The following is a 24,291-nucleotide window of genomic DNA, read 5'->3' as shown; positions in this document are numbered from 1 at the left end:
GCTACCTTCTCTTTTGAGAGGTTTCACAGGTGCACATGAACATCTGTGCAAGTTTCACACAAGTATTCTGCTAGAGTTGTGGTGATTTGCTGGGATTTGGTTGTTTTCTTTTTAAGAAACAGGGATAGCATTCAGACAGTTCCCTAGTTCAAAAGCTGTAACTTAAAGAGCCTATCACCTACACTGGGAAGTGAAAAGGAAAGCTAGTAGCCAAGTTTTCCAGACAGATCCACAAGAAAAAAAAAAACGAAGTTTATGACAACATGCTAACAACGACAGAAGGATTTTAAAAGGCAGACTACCTTACAAATTAGATTTGCAAGAATGTGCTATACAAGTTGCCTTTCCTCATCCCCAGCTGAAAGCCCAAGTAAAGCACGGACACTACTTTGATTCTGCTTGTAAGATTGGGATCCAACCTCTGAAGCAGAAGAAATCAGATGACAGAAAGATGCAACACCAAATGAGTTAATCAGGCTGCATTTGGTCCAGCATTACATCACTACTCTGTTGAACAACGTTCAACATAATCTATTTTTCAAGCAGGAAAAAGGCCTTATGAACCTATTCTGCAAAAAAGAGTCCACCTTTAGAAAAAAAAATTGCAGCAAACAATGCCATTATTAAAGAGAGTGAAGGAAGACTTAGACACACCAATAAGTCAGTACACTGCACAAAGTAATATTTTTCAATTAACACTGCTGAGTTGTACCTTGTAAGTTGACAGACAACAAAACATGACTCAAACATACACACTGGGCTCAATGAAATCAGCAAACAATCTGTAAACCTTTGCTGAAATACTCGGGAAACTAAACCAATCAGGTTTCCAATCACCCCTGCAATCCTTTAACTACTGAAAAGAAGATTAGTTTGAAAATGAATGAAATGAGTTTGAAATGTATGAAATACACTTCTCCCCCATCATATAACTTTAATGTTTTAATGAATTGGGTATTTCCTCCCTACCTAACGGGTACCTAATTTGATGGAAATTAACAGAAGAATAAACACTAGCTTCTAGAGTTCACATTACTTTTTTGTTTTGTTTTTTAATCTCAAACTCCCACTTCAACCACATGCCAACATCCTACACACTGTAATGTGCCCTAGAGTGAATTACCTGTTCCAAGTCCTCCCAATCAGAACTCCCGAGTATTTTTTTTAAACCCTACAAGAGACAAATATGAAGGTTTATCTCTACAAATATACAAAGACATCATGAAACACAACAGGAACATTCACTGGTGAAAGTGCAAAATGCTGTTAATATATCAAAGCCTTCAGTTCCAATACTCCTACTCTGCTGAAAGGCTGGAAGGCAGCAAGATTAACAATTTACCATAACAGGGCTGAATTTTAATTCCAGTCACCCTCTAGATGTCAGATTCAACTAACAATGTCTGTTCCTGCAATTTGAGCTGCTCAATGTCTAGTTTTTGTAATTTGTTTATTTATTTTTAATCTGGAACAAAGACTACAACAAGACATTTAGCACATGTTTCTCTCACCTAATGCTGCTGGAGAGAATTAAGCACTTCCAAATGTTAACCAAGATCTGCATACAGATCAGATAGCTACTTAGAGACATCTAATAAAATGCCAAGTTGAAAGATGCATTAAATTCCTTCCCTACTTTGGAGCTTCACAAATTGAATCAAGGCTGCAAAAAAGATGCCCATATCCACCTGGGACCTATACCTTCCCCTCAAAAATGAATGAAGTAAAAACCTCAAGACATTCAGCTATTTACACTTAGAAGTAAAGCAAAACTAAACTAAAAATTAAACAGGTGGCTTTTTGTTGCTCAGCTCCTAGAACACCAATTCAAATGAAGTTCTGCCTTTAAAAATACAAAAAAAAAAACCAAAAGTTGAGACCTAAAGCCAGCCTCTTAACCTACTCCAGTTTCTTAGGTTCATGGAGGCTTTGCAAGGAGACAGCAAGCACCACATATTCCATACAAGAAGGCCATAACAGTGTTCAAGGTGTTCCCCTTTAAAAATGGTTCAGATGCAATTGGAAAAATCTCATCCATACATAATAGTAGTGGCACAGACAAGATTGACCAGAATGTCAAGGTATACAGCAGCATTCAAGTTTCTGGGTTTCTTAATTGGAAGCACGAAATGGACAGTACCAGCAGAACCACAATGTTCCCAAAGTAGTCTCCCAATGGCTACAAATGGTACAATTTGTGCAAGTAAAGCTGTTTTTAGAAAGCTTTTTGTTGCCCAAAGCCACAATCTACAAAGGCCAAAATTCAAAGATATGCACCTAAAATAAAACAAGATTACTGTTTCAAGTAGAAGGATTTCCCCACCTTCATATATTCAGTAGTTGAAAAAAAAAAAAAAAAAAAAAAAAAAGGACCGTGTTAGAGGTTTTTCACTACTCTGAAATAAAATTGTGTATTATCATTATTTATACTTCTGAAATTGTGTATTTTTCACATCAGTTTTAGATTTTTCCTGCAACTAGAATACTGAGGTTGGAAGAGTCAAAACGTACACATTAATCAATGCATCTTTTGAATGATATGACAGATTTAATAGGCAACAAAACATATACAGATACACCCATAATATATAGCTCAACCTCAGAGAACACTTCCAACATGAGAATTTCATCCTTTCCAATAGATGCATCAAAATGGTATATTCACATATAATCATTTTGAAGAGTTTAAGGAATATCAGACAGCCTAAAATTTTCGATTTCAAAAACAATCCTCACAATAATTAGGTTAATGTGCTTTTAAACATGATCAGAACAAAAAATTAAATGTTTTCAAATATAGAAATTTAAAAATCAAACTCATCCACTTAAACAGATAAAAACCCTCCAGTTTTAAAAAACATATCTGTATCCAATGACAGAAAAATCAGTAAGCTCCAAAGGCATAGTTGTCATTACTATTATCAGAAGGAAAGAGGTTTAACATTTATAATTATGTACTGAACATCCAGTTCAATCTAATTACATACTGAATTCCTAGTTGACAAGCTAGAGGGAAGGGAAACTAACCAGAGGGACCAGGCTTGAGAGGTAGGCCCATGCCAATCTCATCAAGTTCAATAAGGCCAAGTGCAAGGTCAGGGAAATCCCAAGCACAGACACAGGTTGGCTTGAGAGCAGTCCTAAGGTGAAGGATTTAGAGGCGTCAGTTGATGAAAGATTCAACATGAGCCAGCAGTATGCACTTGCAGTCCAGAAGGCCAACTGTATCCTGGGTTGCATCAAGAGAAGTGTGACCAGCAGGAAGGCGGTTGAGGGAGGTGATTCTGCCCTTATACTCTTCTCTCATGAGATCCCATCTGGAGTACTGCATCTAGTTCTAGAGCCCCCAACAAAAGAAGGACATGGAGCTGTTGAAGTAGGTCCAGAAGAGGGCCACAGTGATCAAAACGCTGGAGCACCTCTCCTATGAGGTCAGGGTGAGCTGGGGCTCACCAGTCTGGAGAAAAGAAATCCCTGAGGGGACTTTATAGTGACCTTCCAGTAACTGAAGGGGCCTACAGGAAAGCTAGGGAGGGACTTTTTTTTTTTTTTTTTTTTTTTTTTTTTAAGGGCAGGTAGCAACAGGACAAGGGAAAATGGTTTTAAACTGGAAAAGGGAAGATTTAGACTAGGTAGCAGGAAGAAATTCTTCACTGAGGGGGTGTGAGACATTGGAACAGGTTGCCCAGAGAGGCTGTGGATGCCCTCTCCCTGGAAGCACTCAAGGCCAGGCTGGATGGGGCTCCAAGCAACCTGGTCTAGAGGGAGGCATCCCTGCCTATAGCAGGGGTGCTTGAACTAGATGATCTTAAAGGCTCCTTCCAACCTCAATCATTCTATGATTCCTATGGGAACAAAACACATGCATTTGAGCTTCCAGATAAAGCGCTCACAGAATTTCACTTTACTTTTACCATTTTTAATGCAGGTACATACAGAAATTTTAGCCAGAAGCATTTTAAACCTTTCCTCAACTCTGCTATTTGTGTTTTATGGAAAACAGACAGGTTTTTTTTTTTTTTTTTAAAATCAAGTACTCTGGCAAGTTGTGCTGTTACGGAAAACAAATAACAACATCCTGCTTCCTATTCCATGTCTGTGGTTGTATGCATTAATGTGTTCCACAAAAACCAAACAGAATTTACCTGTCCTTGCATCTCAGTCAGACTTAACATCATAGCTTAGAAACCTTAAGATGATCATGCATTGGCACACCCAATTACCAGTCTGCCAGCAACAGTCTGAAGAACTTGAGAAACTGTCAAAAAAAAACTAAACAAATCTAGTGCTTCTCTACTACAGATGTTTAGTAAAGCTTTGTTTTTCTGACAAGTCCTAGAAGTTCGGACAGATCCAAACCAAACCCTTAAGGGCAGGCAAAGAATTAGTCTCAGAGAGACAACAATTGACAAAGCAGAAGTCATTAAGTACATAGAAATTAACCCTCCCCAAAATTAAGAGCAAGTTATTTGAAGAATCCAGTTAAGATTGAAGTAATTGTTTAGAGGGTTAAAATAAGTAAGATCAAGGGAAATGAATAAAGTCGTATGTTTTCTCCAGATCTATTGTGAGACCGTTCTTGGTTGGGAATTGCTGCACTGCCAGAAGCAACAGTTCTGCTGCTGGTTACTAAAGCAGGAAGAAAAAGCTTCCTCAAGTAAAGAATAAAAAAAAAAAAAAATATCAAAGAGCAACAATAACAAAGGAAAGCAACAAGAAATGCACAGAGCGACAACGCCTGCATCCTAGTTGACTCCACTGTTCAGAGCTTGCACATAGATCTGTTCCGCAGAACTGAGCAGCCCTTTATCAAACTGTATAAAGTAGCAGTAAAAAGCATGCGTCTCCATCTCCCTCTGCTGTCTAATCCTCAGAAAACAGACTACTTCTGTGTCAGCCCAAGACAGGAACAGTCTAGTTTCCAACCTTGCTGGATGACTAGTACAGAACACAGATTTACAAAGATGCTGTTTGACTGTTGGAAGTCTGAAAACATTAAGTTACAAATACAGTTTGAATTTGGGATTTCCCTCATCCCCTTTCACTGCTTGGACAACCTTAATTCAAGAGCTAAGTATTTCAAAGAGAATACGCAAACGTTAACAGATGAAGTATGTTATTTCCTCCACATAGCCTAATTTAATCCCATTTCAGGGGTTCTTTAAACTCCTTCATTCATTCCACATATTTAACTGCTGCGAAGTTTCAATCATTTATTATACAAGATAATCAAGTGATCAGAAGCAGCCAGCACATGTCTATAAAAGGCAAGTCCTGCCTAACTAACCTAATCTTCTGTGAAATGCTGACCTGCTTACTAGATGAGGAAAAGATTGTGGATGTTATCTGGATATTAGCAATGCTTTCGTAACCATTGTCCCCAGTTTCTCCTCCACGAGAAACTGTCTGCTCACAACTTGGACAAATATGTAATTTCCTAGGCAAAGTGGCTGGTTGGCCAGGCTCAAAGAGTCATAGTGCATAGAGCTCAGTTCAACCACTTGCCAGACACCACTGGCACTCCCCAAAGCTCAGACCTGGGGCTAGTTTAACATTTTTTATCAACAATCTGGATGATGTGATCAAGAGCACCCTCAGTAAGTTTCCAGGTAGTTAGGACTGATGATCTGCTTTAGGGTAGGAGGGCTTTGCAGAGAGGCATCTAAACTGATGAGTTGTCATGTGACTGGACATTTAACATTGCTAAAATGCTGGGTCCCACAGTTGAGTCATACCACCAATTATATTTTATATCTTTCCAACTATATGCTTAGAAAGAGAGGCTAGAAAGTTGGCCAACAGAAAAGAATCTGTAGGTTCTGGTCAACAGTCAATTGAGTATGAGCCAGCAGTGTGCCCAGGTGAATAAGAAGGCCAATGGCATTTTGACCTTCACCAGAAATAGCCTGGCCAGCAGGCCTAGTAAAGCAATTACCCCCTCGTACACAGCACAAGAGAGATCAAAGTCTGGATACTGCATAGAGTTTTGGGCTCCTCACTACAAGGGTGAGGAATTACTCAAATGTGTAGAGAGAAGAGCAAAACTGATGAAAAGACTAGAAAAAAAAAAAAAAAAAAAGACTTATGAGGAGTGGCTGTAGGAATTGAGATTGTTTAATCTGGAGAAGCAACACCTGAGGTGACACCTCATCACTATCTACAACTACTTGAAAGGAGGATTTAGCAAGGAGAGTGTTGTCAGCCTGTTTTCTCAAGTGAAAAATGACAGTAAGCGATCTCAAGTTGTACAAGGGAAGCTTTAGATTAGATGTTAGAAATAATTTCTTAATGGAGAGGGTGGCTAAGCACTGAAACAGGCTGACTAGGGAACAGGTGCACTCTCTTTCCCTGGGGGATATTTAAGTAATGCATGAATAGGGCAACAAGGGACATGGTTTAGTGATGGAACTTGGTAGGACAGGTTTATGATTGAGCTGGTAATCCTGGATATCTTTTTCAACCTAGATGACAGTAAGGTTCTACTTCATCTTCCATCTCAGGAGTTTCTTTTCTCTCCTGTGACAAAACATGCCAATCAAAACAAAGTGAGTGTAAAAGACTTCAGTTCTCAACAGTCCTGACATAATGAGCTATTGAAGTCTATGTTCAGACTGAGCTTTGGTTACCATGAGGATGTACCAATTAAGCATATACTATAAGAATAAAACAAAACAACACTATCCTCTTTATAAACTAGATTTCAACTGCACAACAGTGCAGAAAGATTTCTGCTTCAGAGGCACAGAGCGATTCCAAATAAGTTCTGAAAATTGGCTCCTTACACTTAAAGCAAATACACTAATCAATGCAGCTTCTATTTGCAGTTGTAACAAGAACATTGTTGAGAATGTGGTCTCTATAATCTGTAGAACAGTAGCATTCAACCATCAAAATGAATTGTGGATACATCCCGATCCCTTTTTGTTGCTGGTGGCAGGATTCATTTCACTTACTTTGAAGTAACTAAATTCAATTAAGCCATCTAGATACAGTCAACATAAAAAAGCAAGTCCCCATCCCTACATGTCTAATGTTCGCGCCACGTTTGTTTTAGGATACAAGTGTGATTCGTTCCTATTGCTTCTCTCCCCAGTGACTTGCAAGAACCAGACCTCAATGAGATCAGGAGCAGAAGTTCACAGCATTCTACTTCCTAATTTCAGATATTTAGTGCTATTGATTGTTCTACATACATCTTAAAAGAAGGAAGAAAACACCAGTAAGAGTAGATGTAATTAGACCAATACAGTAAAATAATGTTCAGCGTAGCTTGAGTTCATACATGCAAAGATTTTGGTTTTTGCTTTTGCGAGAGGAAAAAAAATCCTCTTCAGAAATTCAACCTTGACTTTCCTTTTATCCCCAGTGGGAATTAAGAGCAGGCAATTTAGCTCAAACTACATGCCCCATCCCATCTATTCCACAGTACAAAAGGACTTACAGGAAAATCCTGTAATGCTGCAAGACTGGCACCAAAACAACAAAACGCAGCATTATACTGGTTAGCAGAACTCTAGACATATTGTTCTGCATATTAATCATAATGCAAAAACTGTGTCTAACATACATATTTTTACACCAATTTAACTTCCATAGTTATTACTGTTTCACATAACAAGGAATACCCACAAGTTTCTTACGGATGTTAATTTCTCTACATAAGCAAATAGGCTATGAAATAGTACATATGGAACATGAAATAGTAAACTATTAGTTGATATATTCCATTGAAACTTCCAGTGCCTTGCTACTTTCCCCCAGTGTTACTGCTCTTCTGTTTAAGACATTACAATAAAGACCTTCAATTAGAAGCTGTGCATAATAATTTTAATTTTGTAACTCTTTAAAATAAATGCACCATTTCACTATCAACTGGACATAATACCACTAGACCCAGCCTGAAATAACAGAGAACAGTTAATGAAACAACCAAATAGTGGCACCTTACTCAAGTCTTATATTTTACAAGAAGTGGTTCCATTTTTTTCTGTTTACAAGAAGGCACATCAAGTCCATTTGGGGGGAAAGAAAAGCATCTGCTAAGAAAAAATTCATAGTAGATTACCTGCTTCTGAGGAAATGAAAACGCCTCCTTCCCAACTGTGTTAAGGGCAATATGATGTTGGCCTTCCAAAATAAGCTGTTTGTTATCTTCCACAACATATGCCTACAAAATACAAAGACATTAGCAGACAATTTTTTTTAAATGATAAGCTTCTTAATACAGAATTACTGACTTTCTCCAGAAGTGGAAGGTGAGTTGTTCCAATGCTAGTATGACTCATGTATTTATGTTTATGCTTTTAACTTTGTAAGCGCACATAACTCAGGTTCAGACTGTTAATTGCCATACATATTATTTGTATTCTGAATAATTGTGTCCTCTTTTAAGCAAACTGAGTCACACTCTTACAATTCTCTGATAGAAGCAAGCATAACAAAATTCACAATTTTCAGTTTTATTTTTTAAAAACAGAACATTAAAAACTGGATACATTTAGGACATTGGAAAAATCATTTAAGTACAGTTGGTAAACTAACAATATTAAGACTACCTCTGCTTACTTTAGTTCATTAGTTTTATTTTATACAAAACTTAAAGATGCAATTTTTTTTAAGCATGCTTGAAAGTTCAAGGTGCCATATTTATTTTCTACATCTACCTACTTTCATAACCTACTTCCACAAAACTTAAAAAAAAAAAAAAAAAAACAACATACCTTCCATAGTACAACAATGTTCAAGTCCACTTCACTGCATCTTTGTATCAATCTGACTGCCTCATCAAATGATTGCTTCACAGCCCTTTGAGATGCATGAGTTTGAGATTGTACATGAGTTCTTCCCAATTCAGAAGATAAGCCTTGAAAAAAGAAGTCTGCACATGGACTGGCTGAACTTATTATCTGCAAGAAATAAAGAAAAAGGACTCGGAACAGGATGTAAGCTGACATAAGTATATCCTTTAGAAGATCTTTAATTATTTCCACCAGACATGCCACTACGTGATCAAGTATGGTGAAGAGAGTTGGCGTGTCCCCTATAGGCTAACTCACATGCAAATCATTATTGCTATAATACTTCCTTCAGGTTAATTAACTAGAAGCATTTGCTAGAGTTAGGGATGCACATTTAACTCACAATAACAGAGACTGAAGAGTATATTTCATACTGTAAGAAGCACAGCCAGAAGTACTGGGTCATCACTCGCGCTAAGCATTTCCAAACACCAAAAGCTTACTAAGGAACTGGTGGTTTTAAGATTGACAGCAATATTACTTGGACAAAACATGGTAAGTAAACTTCAGGTTCCTAATCCCTCCATTTAGAGGGATTAGATTAGAATATACTGTTGCAAAGATGCTAATTTCAGCAGAATATTCAAACTCAAAGAGAAAATTATGCCAAAAGTAGTTAACTTGCTAGAAAGGACGGACCCCTCTACAACACCCCAGTGAAGAGAACCTTTTCTTAGAAGAAAGTTGAAGTCCATTAGGGAAGCTTAACCGGATTTTTTAGTCCCAAACTCAATCTGTATGCTTATAAATTAAATTGTAGTAAGCAGTTTGACTTTTAAAAGGTAGATGCATATGTAGAAAACAAGCAGTCTAGTACTGACATCCACCTGATCACATCCACTGTCTCAGTGTAGATTTCTGAACTGATACCAAATGTCCTATTTTCTCAAGTCTTGGAAAAACATTCTGAGTACCAAGAGTAATCTGAAGTTTTAACTTACCTTAGTAAAAAGATAATTGAGAAAAATGAAATTCAGATTTCTACTAGATAACTGCTAGAAAACTGCTCTTAAGAGTTGGAAAAGAAGGAAAAAAGCTAGCATCTCAATGCACTCCTAAAAGACTTCAACTGTTAAGTCAGCAACCAAAAACACCAGACTATCATATAATCTTCTCTGTATAAGGAGAGCTGTTCATACTTTTACATTTAAAAAGAGGCTTTCAGTAGGATAGCTGCACAAGTATGTAGTTCCACCCGTTCACTTGCCTGTTCATTTCCAAAGACGATGTCTGCAAATGTGTAGCTTTCTAAGGGATAAGAAAAGAAAGCATCCTCTCAGCATCATGACAAATCCCAATTGCAACACAACATCGACTATTTTTTCATAAATGTTAGCATATTCAGAAAAACTTACCTTCGGAGTTTTTGCATTTCACTGCTTTAAAGCACAACTTTGCTTTCTCTCTGCTAGCAAGTTTAGTGTCTGAAAGAAAGAGTAGCAAGTTTTTTTTTTGCCTCCAACATAATTACATAGAATTCCTTATTAACAAGCCAGCCTTCGAACTTCAGATAAAAAAAACACACTGATCACACTCAAGTAGCATATCTACTCAGGCAAATAATCTTCTGCTAACCTATCCTACCTATATGACTAAAGGAGACTGACAGAAACTGAAAGAACTGAAAGATGACAAAAAGTATGCCTAGTTCACCTTCATTATTAATGCAGTAAGATTCATTTTTAGGCAGAAAAAGCATCAGCATACATGTAAAGATACCATTTGTTAGATGCAATTAACAGTTGACTTTCTGTTGCCTTCATTTTGTCTTTTCAAAAAGAAACAATTATATTAGCTAAGGCAGGATACACAATGCTAGCAATTGTAGCATATTTCTAATAACTGAATAGAACATTTGTCAAATATTCTACTGATTAGTTAAACACAATGGTAATTATAAATAAATTAAAATAAAGGAATGCTGTGAAACATTACTCCTGTGTGGCAACTTATCAGCCAATCTAGACACGTACTTCTCTATAACAGCTAAATAATTTACCTGTAAATTAAACTCATTTTTTAAAATTAAGGTTTAGCTTAACGTCACTTCAATATGTTCAAAATGGACATACAATTTTTACAACTGAGTTATTCTCAAACTTCAGCTCCTTGGAAAACTAGTTTCCTCATCAGGCAGAAGCTGGACTTACTGTCCTTTTGATTATAGGGATACATACCTTTGTCTTCAGAAACGTTAACAGATTTTTGAAGCTTCCAGTGCTTACTATTACTTGAAACTTGCACTACATGAAATTCTTTAACACCAGTCTCACTCTAAAAAGGAAACAAAAAAGATGTCAGATAAGATCAGTCATAGTTGATCAATCAAGTTCTTCATTGCAAAGTAAGCATTTGTCACAAAATGGCACGACTAGAAACTCTATTTAACTCCTCATTTCAAACCACGTGCAATACAATATGCAGGAAAGATAAGGAGAGATTGAGGACCCACTACAATGTGAAACAATCCAAGACATTTAATTCTAGTAAATGAAACTACAGAAAGAAAAAAAATCTCAAAGAAAAACTCCCTCCAAGGTGGCATTTTAGCAACTATAAAAAACCTCCAACAGAGACCATTATCCACAACAGCATTTAGTTTCTAAAGATTACTCCAGCATTCTTGCAAGATACTAAATCCCAGGAATTTAGGATTTTTATTACATATGAGAAAAAACAACATTTAGGGTTGGTTTTCTTTCAGGGAAAGGAGATGACAATGGAAAATTAAGTTTCACATAGCGCCATCTGCAAATTTGACAAATGCTTTTTAGCACATTCCTTCCTCCTCACCTTAATAGCTGAAGAAAAACCAAAGCATATGCACAACACAAAGTGACAGATCAGCTCTGTGATTCTACCACCATTTATGTGCCCAGGAGTTCTAATAAGCAATGCACTCAACTACTTTGCTTTACGGTTGAAAAAATGGGAACAAATTTTAACCAAAAAAGTTGAGTAAGTTTGAAATAGCATGGTGAGACTGAAGTAATGTCACCTGCTCTGCTAAGAGCTCAAAGAAAAAGGCTCGAGATCACACTTAGGGGTAGAAACAGTTACAGCAGATTCCCACAGTTTTGACACACAGCTTTACTGTTGGAAAGAAAGCACTAACATTAATTGGAACAATTAAGTATGAAAGGCTTACTTAATATTTCCAGTCAAAGTTATAGTACAAAAAAGCTTTAAGTATTGGCTCTACTGGGGACATTAACACATGTGCTGAACTGAAGAACAGTATCACTATTAAAAATAAGAACTTACAGTATTGATATTTTCTACATCCACAAACACCAACATGTTATCCCCTCTGCCTTCTTCATCTTCAAGTGCATTACTTCTGCAGACAGTAGCTCGAATATGCAGAGACCGGCTAGTACAAATAACTGCAGTGTGTCTTAGTACTCTATGACTAGGAAACGGGAAAGAGAGGAGAAAGACATTCTGAAGAACCGGGACTGCTGTCCAGAGCACTTCACCAAGTCCAGCTTTTACATTTCTCATCAACATTAAGGTCATTAGACTATTTATTTCCCTCAATCATCAAGACAATATTTTTCTATTACACACTTTTGACAGAAAACTAAACAATCATATTGCACTAGACAGGCACCTATCAAATACACAGATTCTTACCCAGTTCAAAATTACTAGAGAAACGGTGGTTTCATGATACCATGTTGAAAAACACCTTGTTAATATTCCAGGTAAGACACAGGGAAGTGATTAGGCCATTTAATGTTACCATAAAATACAGTTTTTCCAGCAAATAAACCATAGAAGGCCCTCTAGTAATTAGTCACATCTCCTGCAGAAACATTCACTAAAGCTCCCAGAATACTATCGCATTCAACAAATACTGACAAAATTAAGAGTTTTCAAAGTTTGAGAGCCAGCACTATTCTGCTTCTTTCCAGTCGCATTCAGCCCTGAGGCCAGCAAGACCTTCATAAAAGTTATCTTCCTGTATTACTGAAGATATGTCAACTTCTTGGACCCCGTAAAAACACATAAACTTTTTCACTACAGTAACATTCGTATGGAAATAGAGGTGTGTATACATTTGACATGTACTGTCTGCTAAATACATGAGTGTAATACTTCTGTCTCAAGAGAATAAAAAAAAAGCTACTGCTGGTTTCCTAAACTGCATTTCAACATAGTATCACAATCCATAGGATAAGCTTAAGATTTGCAGACAATCCTCAGTCATATACGGGTGTCAGCATAACTTACAAGTGGCACAAATTAAACCACCCTTCAGAAATTTAAGAATCATGGTCAGTCTACAGAACAATTATTAGACAATTTCACATATTTAAGTCTCCCTGGAAACTTCAACACAGTAGAGAATAAATACAGTCTCTAAGTAACTATATCCCATTCTAACACCTCACTTCCTGAATTCTATGAAATCAAAGGAGAAATAAGCTCCATTCTTTGGAAAAAAAGCCACAACAAACAAGAAAATCTATAAGCTGACCTGTAGGAATAAGGAATAAAGCCAAATGAAAATTTGTCTGTATTTTCTGAAATGCCAGTTTTAAGTCTGAAGGAACAACTTTTAATTTAATTCCAGGAAGACGCTGATCTACTCTTGACCATCTTCAGCTTACTTTGCTTTGATTTGCATGATAAAGCAGTCTCAAAACGTGAGTTCAGCTTCCTTGTCAGAAATAACCAGGAAAACAAGCTCCAGCCACAAGCTGACATTAAGTACACTGGACTACACCTCACCTACGGCACCATTATCCTGAAACTGTATAATACGACAGACAGATTCCCAGTCCTGACTCAACAGATGCATTCCTTCTAGTCTGTGTTCCTACTTAATGCAGGCTGAGGCACATTTCTCCCAGCAAACAAATCTAACAATCTGTGCAGCTCCCTAGTAGAATCATCCTCAGAAAATTAAATAATTACATTTATTAAGTCTGCAACCAGTTTTCCTACAAGGCTGAAAACTAAATAAAGCTTGTTAAAACTTAATTTTCAGCTCTAGACTTGAACAGTAACAACTGTAAGGTAGCCTTGTAAAAACAGTATAGAAGGGTTGAAGAAAGGAGTAAGAGAGTCTTCATTTCTTAATGTAACTGTTCAATAAAACTATGCTATGGTTTTCTAAATGCTGATGTCTTCACTTTCCAGAACAAATAACTATTTACTCCTGAATCTTTGAAGAACTAGTTTCTCGGAAAAGTTCTCCTGAGCCTTTATAGCCTGGGACAAGGGCAGAACTTGAGACTAAGTAATAAGTAAACTTCAATTCAGTGAAAATACTGTTAGCTTGTGGTATCAAACTCAACTGCCCAATGTCTCAAGAACATTAAAAAAAATGAAAAAAGAATATTCCATAAAACAGTGTGTAAATCATACTTCATGTACTTCACACAAATCAAGTAACACTATAGAAATATTATTTTACAATTACAGACAAGCCACTTGAACATCTTCATTGCAACTCATTAAGTTTAAAGCTCATGCTTATGTGCTTATTAACATCCCAGTGAGTAGGTCAGCAAAAGAAGTAGATAACTTACCACATTTTTGAGTGTCTTTTAATACTTTCATAGTAAAATAAAAAGTTTATTTCATGAACTCCTTCTTCATCTGGTCCCCGTAACCACATTGGCAACTGCACTGATGCCCCAGGAAGAAGAATCGAGTCAGGAAGTGGGACATGTATTACCTCAGGCTGACCTCCCATGCCAACCCCAAAGTCTACAGAAGAAGCTGAAGATAGCAGTGCTGTACGCACAGAGGTAGGATCTGTCACAACAGTCTTGTAAGCACTACAGTTTTCAGAAGCTGAAGGACTGAGTGGTGTTAGAACAGCAGTATTTGCACCAAAAGTAAAAAATCCTGGATGCTTGGACACAACTTTCAGCGCTGTAAGAGGACACTTGCTCACATTCACAAACTCTACATATGCTTTTCTGATTTCTCCACAGAGAAGTCCTGTAGGAAAGTTTATAAAGAACACCTGTATTGGAAAGAACAGGAGGAAAAGATTCTTAACATCGAATCAAATTACAAATAGACATAAAAAAAAAAACAACCAAAACACTTAAACTGTAAGTGCTGTCATTAACCAGGTAGACCACTTTAATAACTCCAGGAAGAACAATCACTTTTTTAATTAACTCACTTGAAGTACTCTGGACATATGGCAAACAAACCAAAAAAACCTTTTCTGCCTCTTGCCTACACCCCATAATAATTTGGCTACAAATACTGCAAACTAAACTAAACTAAATTCTAACAGGACTGTGACAATTTCAAATCTTAATTTGAAGGCCATAAGTTTCTCTTGGAAAACAAGATACAGACTTGGCACTAACAGGTCATGAATTAGCAGGAAAAATTTAAACATTAACAAATGTGTGGCTCTACATTCAGCAATTTGCTCAATACTATGAATAGAAAAATAACTGCATACCTCCAACAAAGGCATTTCTTCCGTAATAATGGGATCTAAACGCCGATCAGGTCCATACTTAATAGACGTTTTTTCTTCTTTTGTGTTATTAAGTCGAGGCCCTTGGATTTCTAAGTCTTGTCGTCCTCGTACAGATAACCCATTGGAGACAAATTTCCCTGAAAGAATTTTTAAAAGCTTTTTTTTTTTTAATACCTGAAGTAACTTTTTCTAAAAAGTGATCAGAACTTCCTTTTTTTTTTTTTTGTTACTGTAGACTGACTAAGCAGCATCACTGACAAGGAACTACTGTGACATAGAACGCATTGCTATTGCAAATAAGAGAGCCAGATACATGTTCTAAACTAACTCTGTCCTCTATAAATGCTTACAGTCCTGGCAGCAAAGAGAATAGGAACACCAGATTGAATGGGATAATTAATAAGTGAACATGATTAATTAAATTTTCTAATTTCCAAGCTAGAAGAAACATAGCATCAACCATTTTCTTCCAAAAAGGGGCCAGCACTCTTCAAATGATTTTTATTCCAGAGATTCAGCCATAAGATTTTCACTTCAGAGATAGTTAATCAAGCTTCATTATTTCTTTCAGACACTTAAGTATGTTAATTCAAGTATTTTAATCCTTATTTTATCCAAGAACTAAGTTTTCTTTAGTGTGTCAGACGAATGTCTTAAAGCAGATTAATCAGCATGCAATTAAAGCGTTTATACATTAATATAAAGGAAAGAAAATAAAAACAAAAGAACTATCAGATAAATTTAAGTGTGATTATTTACAGCAAGAACTTTAGTACAACACTGAGACAAAAGTTGAAAAAGGGGAAAAAATAAATAAACAGCAAAGGAGTCAAAACTTGTTACAGATACCGTAGATGGAATGTTTGCATTTTGATTTAAATGTTTCAGAATTTCCATAGATTTAAAAGTAGCACAAGAATGCATCTGGCAGAAGTTATTTTCTTTCTCACAGGATTCCTACAGGTGTCAATTCATTAGTTTCCTGTTCCAGTTATTACCCATTTCTGTCTCTTTATCTGAAGACAGACCTCACAACATAATAGTCAAATATTAAACAGGATTTAGTTCTACTCCATGGAATCCACATCTCCCCTTTCCAGAGACACACTCGAGGGAACAATGTACTTACCTGACTGCAATCCAATAGAAGGATCTATCCCATCTAATGTCACAGTACCCTGAATAGTGCCAAGATTATAAACGACTCCCAGAATATGTAGCTCCCCTGTTTGATGGGGAAAGAGCTTTAGTCTCGCCTGTGGAGATACGTTAAATTTTTGTTGTTGTTGCTACTAAAAAAGTATTATTACATTTAAATGTCCAATTATTTAAGCGAATCATGGCTACTTTTGATACTTCATTGTTGCATTAGACGCAACCACAGACAATAACTAAGTCATTTACTGGGAAGTGTCTGTTACATTAAGAAAGAATCCTAAGTTGTCACAAAAATTAACTTGAACAGAGGCAGAAATCAGAATTGCTTTGGTTGGAAGGGACCTCTGGAGGTCACCTAGTCCAACAACTCTGCTTAAGCAGGATCCCCTAGAGCTGCTTGCCCAGTCAGGTTGTGAACACCTCTAAGGGAGGCTCCACAACCTCTCTGTGTATCTTGTGCCAATGCTCTGTCACCTGCACAGTAAAGGGTATTTTCTAATGTTCAGACAGAACACTCCACATTTCAGCTCATGCCCAACACCTCTCGTCCTATTACATTTTCCTTTTGGATATTTATACACATGGATAAGATTTAAAAGATCCAGTTCTTCACACATCAGTAACATTTCCTAAATTTTACCAGGAGTTCAGGTCGCAAGTCTGAACTCTATCTCAAAGTCTTAAAAAGTCTTTTCAGTATTGAATAGAGTACACTACTCACCATTTTTGTCTCCTCACTATTAATTAGAAATTCTGCTATTGCTTCTGTTCCTATCATATCATCATCACATGTTCCCTGAAAAGAAAAAGCTTTTCAGATATTACTCCTGAGTAGGAAAAGATTAAATATTATTTCTCGCAGTATTCCTAGAATATTTGAGGAAAAAGAAAGCATATATTTCAGATAGCACACTACCTCCCTGAATTGAAGCAGCAGCTGAGAACTCAAACTTTTACTTAAGAGAGAAATTTAAGACCTGCTGGTGAAAATGGCTCAAATTCATATTTTCACTGATACAGAAGTATCCGCAGTATCATTGCAGTAGTAGTAGTACAGACCAGATAGAAGGGCAGATGTATGGTAATCATTGAGACTTACTCATACACAACCCAAAGTGTCTAACCTGCAGCATGTACACATCACTACATTATTAAAAATTTTGTTTAAGAACCCATTTTACATTAACAATTAACAATTAACAATTTTACTGTAACACTCCATATATTAGAATGCATTAAGATCTTCAAAATATGGTATTTAGAAGAGTCCTTAAAAGAGTTTTGGCAACATTAGTTTAAGTGTCAATTTAAACAGTAATTAGCAGAGCATCCACAATACTAAAAATATTGATTTTAAATTCTAGTAGAGGTATCTAGGTGTTCCTGTGTTGCACCAGCACCATCTCTCAGAATACAGAGTCCTCACTACATTCAACATAGAGAGCGTAAGAAAGAGGCTTAGATAAAGCATTTCTTAACACTACCAGTCATTTCTGTTGGTCAGGGTGCCTACTTTGACTTCATAGGTATGCCGCACATAGAACAAGATGTTGAAGTATTTTGCTTTACATTAGGCTTTATAATACTCATTACAGAAAAACTTAAATTGGTTGCTTTGCGCCCTGGGATATGGGAAAATTTAAGTGATTCATAAAAATCCACAGTAATTAACTTCCCTCCTCCCCGTTTTAAATCTACACTTAAATCAAGTGCTCTTACACCATGAGAATTTGAAAACTTAAATTCCATAAGTGTAGTTGTCAGGTTTAGGTTGAAAAAGACAAAACTCTTTTCCTTACCGGATCTTTTGCTGCTCCCTCATGTTTAGCACTGAAGTCTTTCGGCTGAAATTTCCACAGCAGTGAAAGGTCAGTCAACAACAGTGGAACCTTCAGCGGGTTTCGGAAGGAGACTTCTACAGTTATAGGTTCTATTAAAGGAATGCAAGGAAATAATGAGAACAATCTACCTCCATCACAATCTGAAAGTTCAACAAACTCAAAAGGCCAACTGCATAGAAACTTTCAATCTACAGCAGTATAGGAAACACTGTACAAATATAATCCAGGGATAAATGAATAAATTCCAGCTTTACCTTCTACCACAGCAAGTGGAAATCTGGAGTTATCTGAATAACGGTTTAAACAAAACTGCGTCGGTTGAAAGTTTGAAGGTATTACTCCTTTGTTGATCACAGACACAACCTGCTCCTCAAGCTCCTTCCACTGTTGTGATGATTCTGAGTCATATTCCTGATCCAGACTTACATGTGTTGCTGCTTGCTTTTCACCTAGGAAGAATAAGGCAAGCTGTGGCACTCAACAGTTGCCAAAAGGACTGCACTAAAAGTTTGGTAAGTATTGTTAGAAAATATTTATTTTCTCAGTCGCCACCGCTTTCCACATTATTCAACTAGTCACTGGATTGACAGATCTCTTGAAATGCACATATAGAAGACATTACTGCTGATGATTAGAGCATATTTTCATTTTCAAAGTGTGGAATCCCACGGTTTTAGCATGCTATGTGGCATACTCAGCTTATGGTTTATTTTCACCTTCTGCCAGCATTCAGTCCCACAGTCTACGTAAGAATTTCCACTCAAGACGCTTTACATTCAGGAATCATAGTGTTCCAAAGATTAAAACTTAAAAGTTAACTTGAAAGCTCATTTCTAGTACTGGCACTAGCACTTAGCATTTGCTCAACATTATAAATCAATTTCATGAAGTTCATTGTAAGCTTGCATTGAAGTCTAAAGGCTTTGAAAAAGAATGGCATTCAGCACATTTGCATATGTGGATTTCATATACATACAGGAACTCTGAAGACATTTAGAGAGTAGTTACTAAGCTGAAGCTTTTCTTTTTGGAATCCTACTTAAGTTACCTTGCTACAATAGTTTTTATGTAACAGATTATTATTATTATTATTTTTTTTTTAAAGAACCTGCATATGTTTTACTTCTACAGATAAGGGATTTAAAGTTGTTAACAAAATTTTCTAACCTTCTGCTGGTCTTCGATCATGCCCGAAGAAAACACGTGTTGCTGAGCTGTTAATATATGGCAAAGGAAGTTGAGGTAAAGGACCATCAGGTGACAGCTGGGTTACATTCTGGAGTAAAGGAGGAAAACAGTGTCATGTCATCATACGTACCTGATGTACCTGCTGCACGTTGGCAGCATTTGAATGATAAGGAGATTGAGTTTTATGCAATTGATGTTTAAGCAAAAAATACTTTTATTTGAATCATTTCATATTAACTGCTTTGAGAGTTCATTTTGTCTTGACACTCTTTAAATAACATTTTCTCTCAATAGCATCTTAAAGCTCAAGAAGTCCATACCAAAAAAAACAACAAAAAAAGATTTGAATCCAGCACTCTAATCAATGTTGTGGATCCATGGCTGTTGCAAGCTTAATGACGTGAAGCTTGTCTAACACAAGACCGGAAAAGCTATGTTCACTATACCACCACCATTATATAGACTCTGAGCACAGCTGACTTGTGGGCTTTAAATGCTAATCTCAAGAAGGGTCTACCACAAATTAGCAAACATGACAAATTCTATTTGTAAGGTTTAAGAAAGTAGCTGCAAGGCTACAAGTTGCATAGAGTTATCATTACTAAATACCGTGTAAGGCATATGGCATACACTGCAATGTAGAATCACCCATGAACTTCCACATTAATTCAATTACTTACTTAAGTTTAAGATAGATTAATTTTACTACAACAGGGATAGGGAGCAATTTGCAGTACCAGAGGAGGTTGGCTGGATTCAACTCAGGTTTTTTGTTTTGTTTTGTTTTTTAAAAACAGCAATATTCATGCTAATCTCTTGCTGCTTAATTGGTAAGGGGCTGCCATAAAGCATGTTCACGGACAAACAACTGTGTCTGTAACCAAAACCCGTACTTTGGATAGGTGGTTGTTATTATTAGCAGTTGCAACAATTTTGTAGCCTGCCAGGTAAAAATTCAAGGTATCAAAAAAAAAACAAAACAAAACAAAAAAAAACAAAAAAAAACACCCAAGTTCACATCAATGCACTAAAAAGGTGGCATCCTCCTGCTGAGACTACACTTCTAGAGGAAAAAGAAAGCAAGACTGCTGCCCATGAATTTGTTTACCTGTAAAAAAAAAAAAAAAAAAAAAAAAAACTAAGAATTGCTTTTCCTATCTACTGAGAAAGTAGATAAGAAATTATTTGCCTTAAGCAAATAATCAAAATGCAGCAGCTTTAAGAACAACCACTTTTCCCAATTTTCAGCACCAATCAGAATTACGCTAAGTAATAAATAATTGAAAGATAGTTCATAATTCAGAAAACCTGCTACTGTTGTGAAGCTTAAAACTACATGCGGGAGGAACAAGGGATAAACAGGCACCACAAGATCTGTCAAAAATCAAAACCAAATATTTTATCAGTGGCATCAGCAAGTAACACATCTATCTAGTCTTTAACAAAGATATACTATCAAAAAAACCCTAAATCTTCTATAAAGAGATCAAAATAAAACAGACCCCTTTCCTCTAGGGAAGATCTGTCACAAGTTGCAATTCAGCAATGAACCTCAAAATGAAACATTAACTGAATAAGAACATTATAGGAGTCACACAAGTACTGCAGTGGAAATGAACTTAGTGCACACATCAGATACAGCAAGTTTGTTTTTTAAAATCTAAAAAAAAAAAAAAAAAAAAAAAAAAAAAAAAAAAAACAAAAAACAAACAAAAAAAAAACCATATCAACTGGAGAAAAAATATGACCCTGGCACAAAGCAGGTATGACAGAAAATCATTTGATGACATAATACAGAACTGCTGTAAACAGAATTGCTGACCATTCCAGGAATTGAAAGAAAAAATATTACCTTATAAACATAGAGATACTCTCTTAAAAAAGCTCCCTGCTGAGCTGGAGGTTGTTTACTATCATTGATCAAAATATGCCTGAAGGCAGACACTGCGTTATCAAGCTGATGAAGTGTAAATGACTGACGACCAATAGTGAAGTTAATATGATCTTCTGCAAGAGACCAGCCTTTTCCTTTGTAAACCTGCATGGCTTGGCAGTAGCAACGTAAGGCATGCTTTTTCTGCAAAAGAAAAAAAAAAAAAAGTAAAATTATTAACCAAACATTGTAATTGTAGTGTCAGGAGGACTGAACAGCACATCAGAAGTATTTACCAACCACACTATGCTAAGCACAGTGTTTGCAGAACTGTACCTCAGTGTCTGGTCAATGTTAACTTAAGCACAGAAGTACTGTTGCCTCCTACAGTACAGTGCCTACCTTGCACAAAGTTCATGTTTTCAAACAGTAGTAACAGGCAGGAAGTTAAAACAAATAAGAGAAGACCGCTTATAAAAAGCATTCTGTGTTGCTTTAGAATAGACTGCTAGAGTTTGCAGAGCTCTACTGCCAAGCTTCAAGACCTAGCTATATTTAATACATTTCATTCACTAAATGAACTTACATTTCCATTCAACTGCTGTCTTACAAAAAAAGACTAAACACATAAGACAAAACACACAGCAAGTTAAGCAACAGCCCTGCAGTACATGCAAAACAAGATTACAACTTCAGAACTGAACTCTAGTGACTAACCTCAAAAGAAATCAAACAAGTTGTCTGTAGAGGCCATTACACAACTGAGACAAATATAAAGCATGTAAGACATGTTCAAATTCAGTTTATCACAGAGTTAAAGCTGCGTACACAGTAATATGAGTGAATGTAAAACCCATTTGCATTGGTTTAATTGTTAATTGAGTCTAAGCAGCTGTAACTAGATGCCAGTTTATTGCATACTAACTATTCATACACATTGACCTCTCCACTGCATATAGGTAAGACACCAGGAAAACAGGCTAAATTTTGTTATTAGAATAAGGGTTCTTATTATAATTAGGATTAGCAAAACCTTATTTCTGCAACTGAATCATTTCATGAGTAGAGATTCTACTTCATATAGTATGAGATTTTTTTTATTCGGGTATAAAGTTGAAACCCAGAAATCAAAAACACATCACTAAGTTTCAAGTCAGTGATTTTCAGCATCATTTTAAATACAGATGTAAAAGATTAATGCAGAAATCATTTTTAGATGATTACTGAGCTCAATACTTGTAACAAAAACACCAGAAGCTAAGCATCTTTTCCCATAATAACATTCTATTCAGATCAAGTACAAAAAAATTGGTATTATCCATCTGGAAAGATAATACTCACCTGTCCTGCTTTACTAAACCTATGGCCAGCCAGTATCATATGAAATGCAAACTTTCTGACCATGGGACTTTTCATGTTTATAAAGCAATGTGCTGCCTGTTCTAACAGAAGCGCACTACGAAGATCTGAATCCTATTTAAAAGAAAAAAAAGAGAATTAACCTCAAAGTCAAATATAAAAATAAATATATCTGTAGTCTTGTTCTAATGTTAACAGGAAAAGAAAAGCTGTAACTGCTATAAAATTGAGAAGCATTTTACATTTGAACATTGTATGTATGCTTATAAAAGAAATTAAGACTAAAAGTATTTTTCACTTTGTTACAGGTACAATCATTGTCATAACCAGATGTGCTACTATTTCCCCAAAGGAGATTTATCAACCTGCTTCTTTATGAGTGGCAAGACAAAACTTTCTTCCTCTTCAGTTACTCACGCCACAGTTTCTAACCCAAATCTGAAGCATTCTACCTTTTCCCCTTCCCTCTGCAGATACTAGAAACAAACAGTAAGTTTAATAGGATTAAGGAAAAAAACGTTAAGTGTAACTTAGTGAATTTAGACGACAAGAACAAGAATTCCTTCCTATAGGGAAACACACTTCTTACCATTACCACCTTCTCCTCTCATGCCAAGACAAAGCTATATTACTCTAACCAATCCAAACAGGATCTACTTATCACTACTGATCTACTTAAGTCTACTGTTAACAACTTCCAAATACATGTCCGGACTACAAATACACCAAGAGACAGCTTTACAAAATCCTATAAAGATCTCCCTTGCTTCTGCCAAACAGCAATGCAAGCATACCACATAAAATTTTAAGTAGTAAAATGGCTGCATACAACTTGCAGCATTTAAATTCCTTACTTCAATAACATATATGCTCACCTAGAAATTTTGGTACCAAATTTAAGTTGGAAGGGCCAAAATACAGCTACAAAGACACTCAAGAGAATAACCTACAGAATTAAGCAAATTTATTCCAAACTTAACAAATTCTGGGGAAAGTCTCACAAGTACCACGCTTGGTGCAGCTGGCTACAAAGCCAGAATCAACTACCAGTTAAGACTTTCCTCCAAGCTATACAGAAGATGCTTGAAAAAAATGCAAACATAATACCAGTAGTAACATAAGACGACCCTTTGTGGACAATTCAGAGCTATTTCCACACTTACTTTAAACCAATCACTACTACAGAAGCATTCGGGCTAACTTTCACCTACACAGTAAAATTCTAAAGATTCACAGTAATTAAGCTGCAGTTTTAGCTTTGTTACTTAAACAATTTATACCTGGTCATTTGCTATCTTGGATAGCAAGTATCCTGGAACAAGAATTAAAATGTCACCAAGAAGCGTTTGCGTAGAAGGAAGACAAGAGTGGGGAAAAAAAGTGGAAAAAGCTAGTGTTTTACCTCGCTGGTTAAACGAATCAGAAGAGCAGCTGCTTCTGAATACTTGCTCTGACTTTTTAAGATTTCAGCACTAAGTAGTACACAGCGTTCAGCCAGAACCATGTTCCTGAAGCAGAAAACAACAATGTTAATAAATACTTCTCAAAAAGAAACTATGAAAAACTTTGCCCCTGCAAAACACATATTGACACTTGTACCATTAAGTTCGTCAT

At 36.3% G+C, this 24,291-nt stretch overlaps 1 protein-coding gene across 1 annotated transcript in view; it reads right to left on the bottom strand.

Moving 5' to 3' along the window:
- The window catches only part of TRAPPC8 (trafficking protein particle complex subunit 8), a 49,590-nt gene that overhangs the window by 4,240 nt on the left and 21,059 nt on the right, over positions 1–24,291 (bottom strand). Inside the window, exons 11-26 of the mRNA XM_042836118.1 lie at positions 24,080–24,185; positions 22,660–22,791; positions 21,298–21,522; positions 19,425–19,533; positions 18,512–18,706; positions 18,216–18,346; positions 17,138–17,212; positions 16,388–16,514; positions 15,238–15,395; positions 14,339–14,781; positions 12,063–12,210; positions 10,976–11,072; positions 10,154–10,222; positions 10,006–10,046; positions 8,721–8,906; positions 8,066–8,167 (exon numbers count right to left, since the gene is read on the bottom strand). Coding sequence (XP_042692052.1) covers positions 8,066–8,167; positions 8,721–8,906; positions 10,006–10,046; positions 10,154–10,222; positions 10,976–11,072; positions 12,063–12,210; positions 14,339–14,781; positions 15,238–15,395; positions 16,388–16,514; positions 17,138–17,212; positions 18,216–18,346; positions 18,512–18,706; positions 19,425–19,533; positions 21,298–21,522; positions 22,660–22,791; positions 24,080–24,185 — 2,344 coding nt within the window. The remainder of the gene's footprint in view (positions 1–8,065; positions 8,168–8,720; positions 8,907–10,005; positions 10,047–10,153; positions 10,223–10,975; positions 11,073–12,062; positions 12,211–14,338; positions 14,782–15,237; positions 15,396–16,387; positions 16,515–17,137; positions 17,213–18,215; positions 18,347–18,511; positions 18,707–19,424; positions 19,534–21,297; positions 21,523–22,659; positions 22,792–24,079; positions 24,186–24,291) is intronic.

The sequence above is a fragment of the Centrocercus urophasianus genome, unplaced genomic scaffold, assembly GCF_019232065.1.
Source record: "Centrocercus urophasianus isolate 14NV4802_14NV808 unplaced genomic scaffold, USGS_Curo_1.0 seq_11, whole genome shotgun sequence".
Lineage (NCBI taxonomy): Eukaryota > Metazoa > Chordata > Aves > Galliformes > Phasianidae > Centrocercus > Centrocercus urophasianus.
Note: the sequence above shows the minus strand (reverse complement) of the source record. Positions and strands in the feature narration are given on the sequence as shown.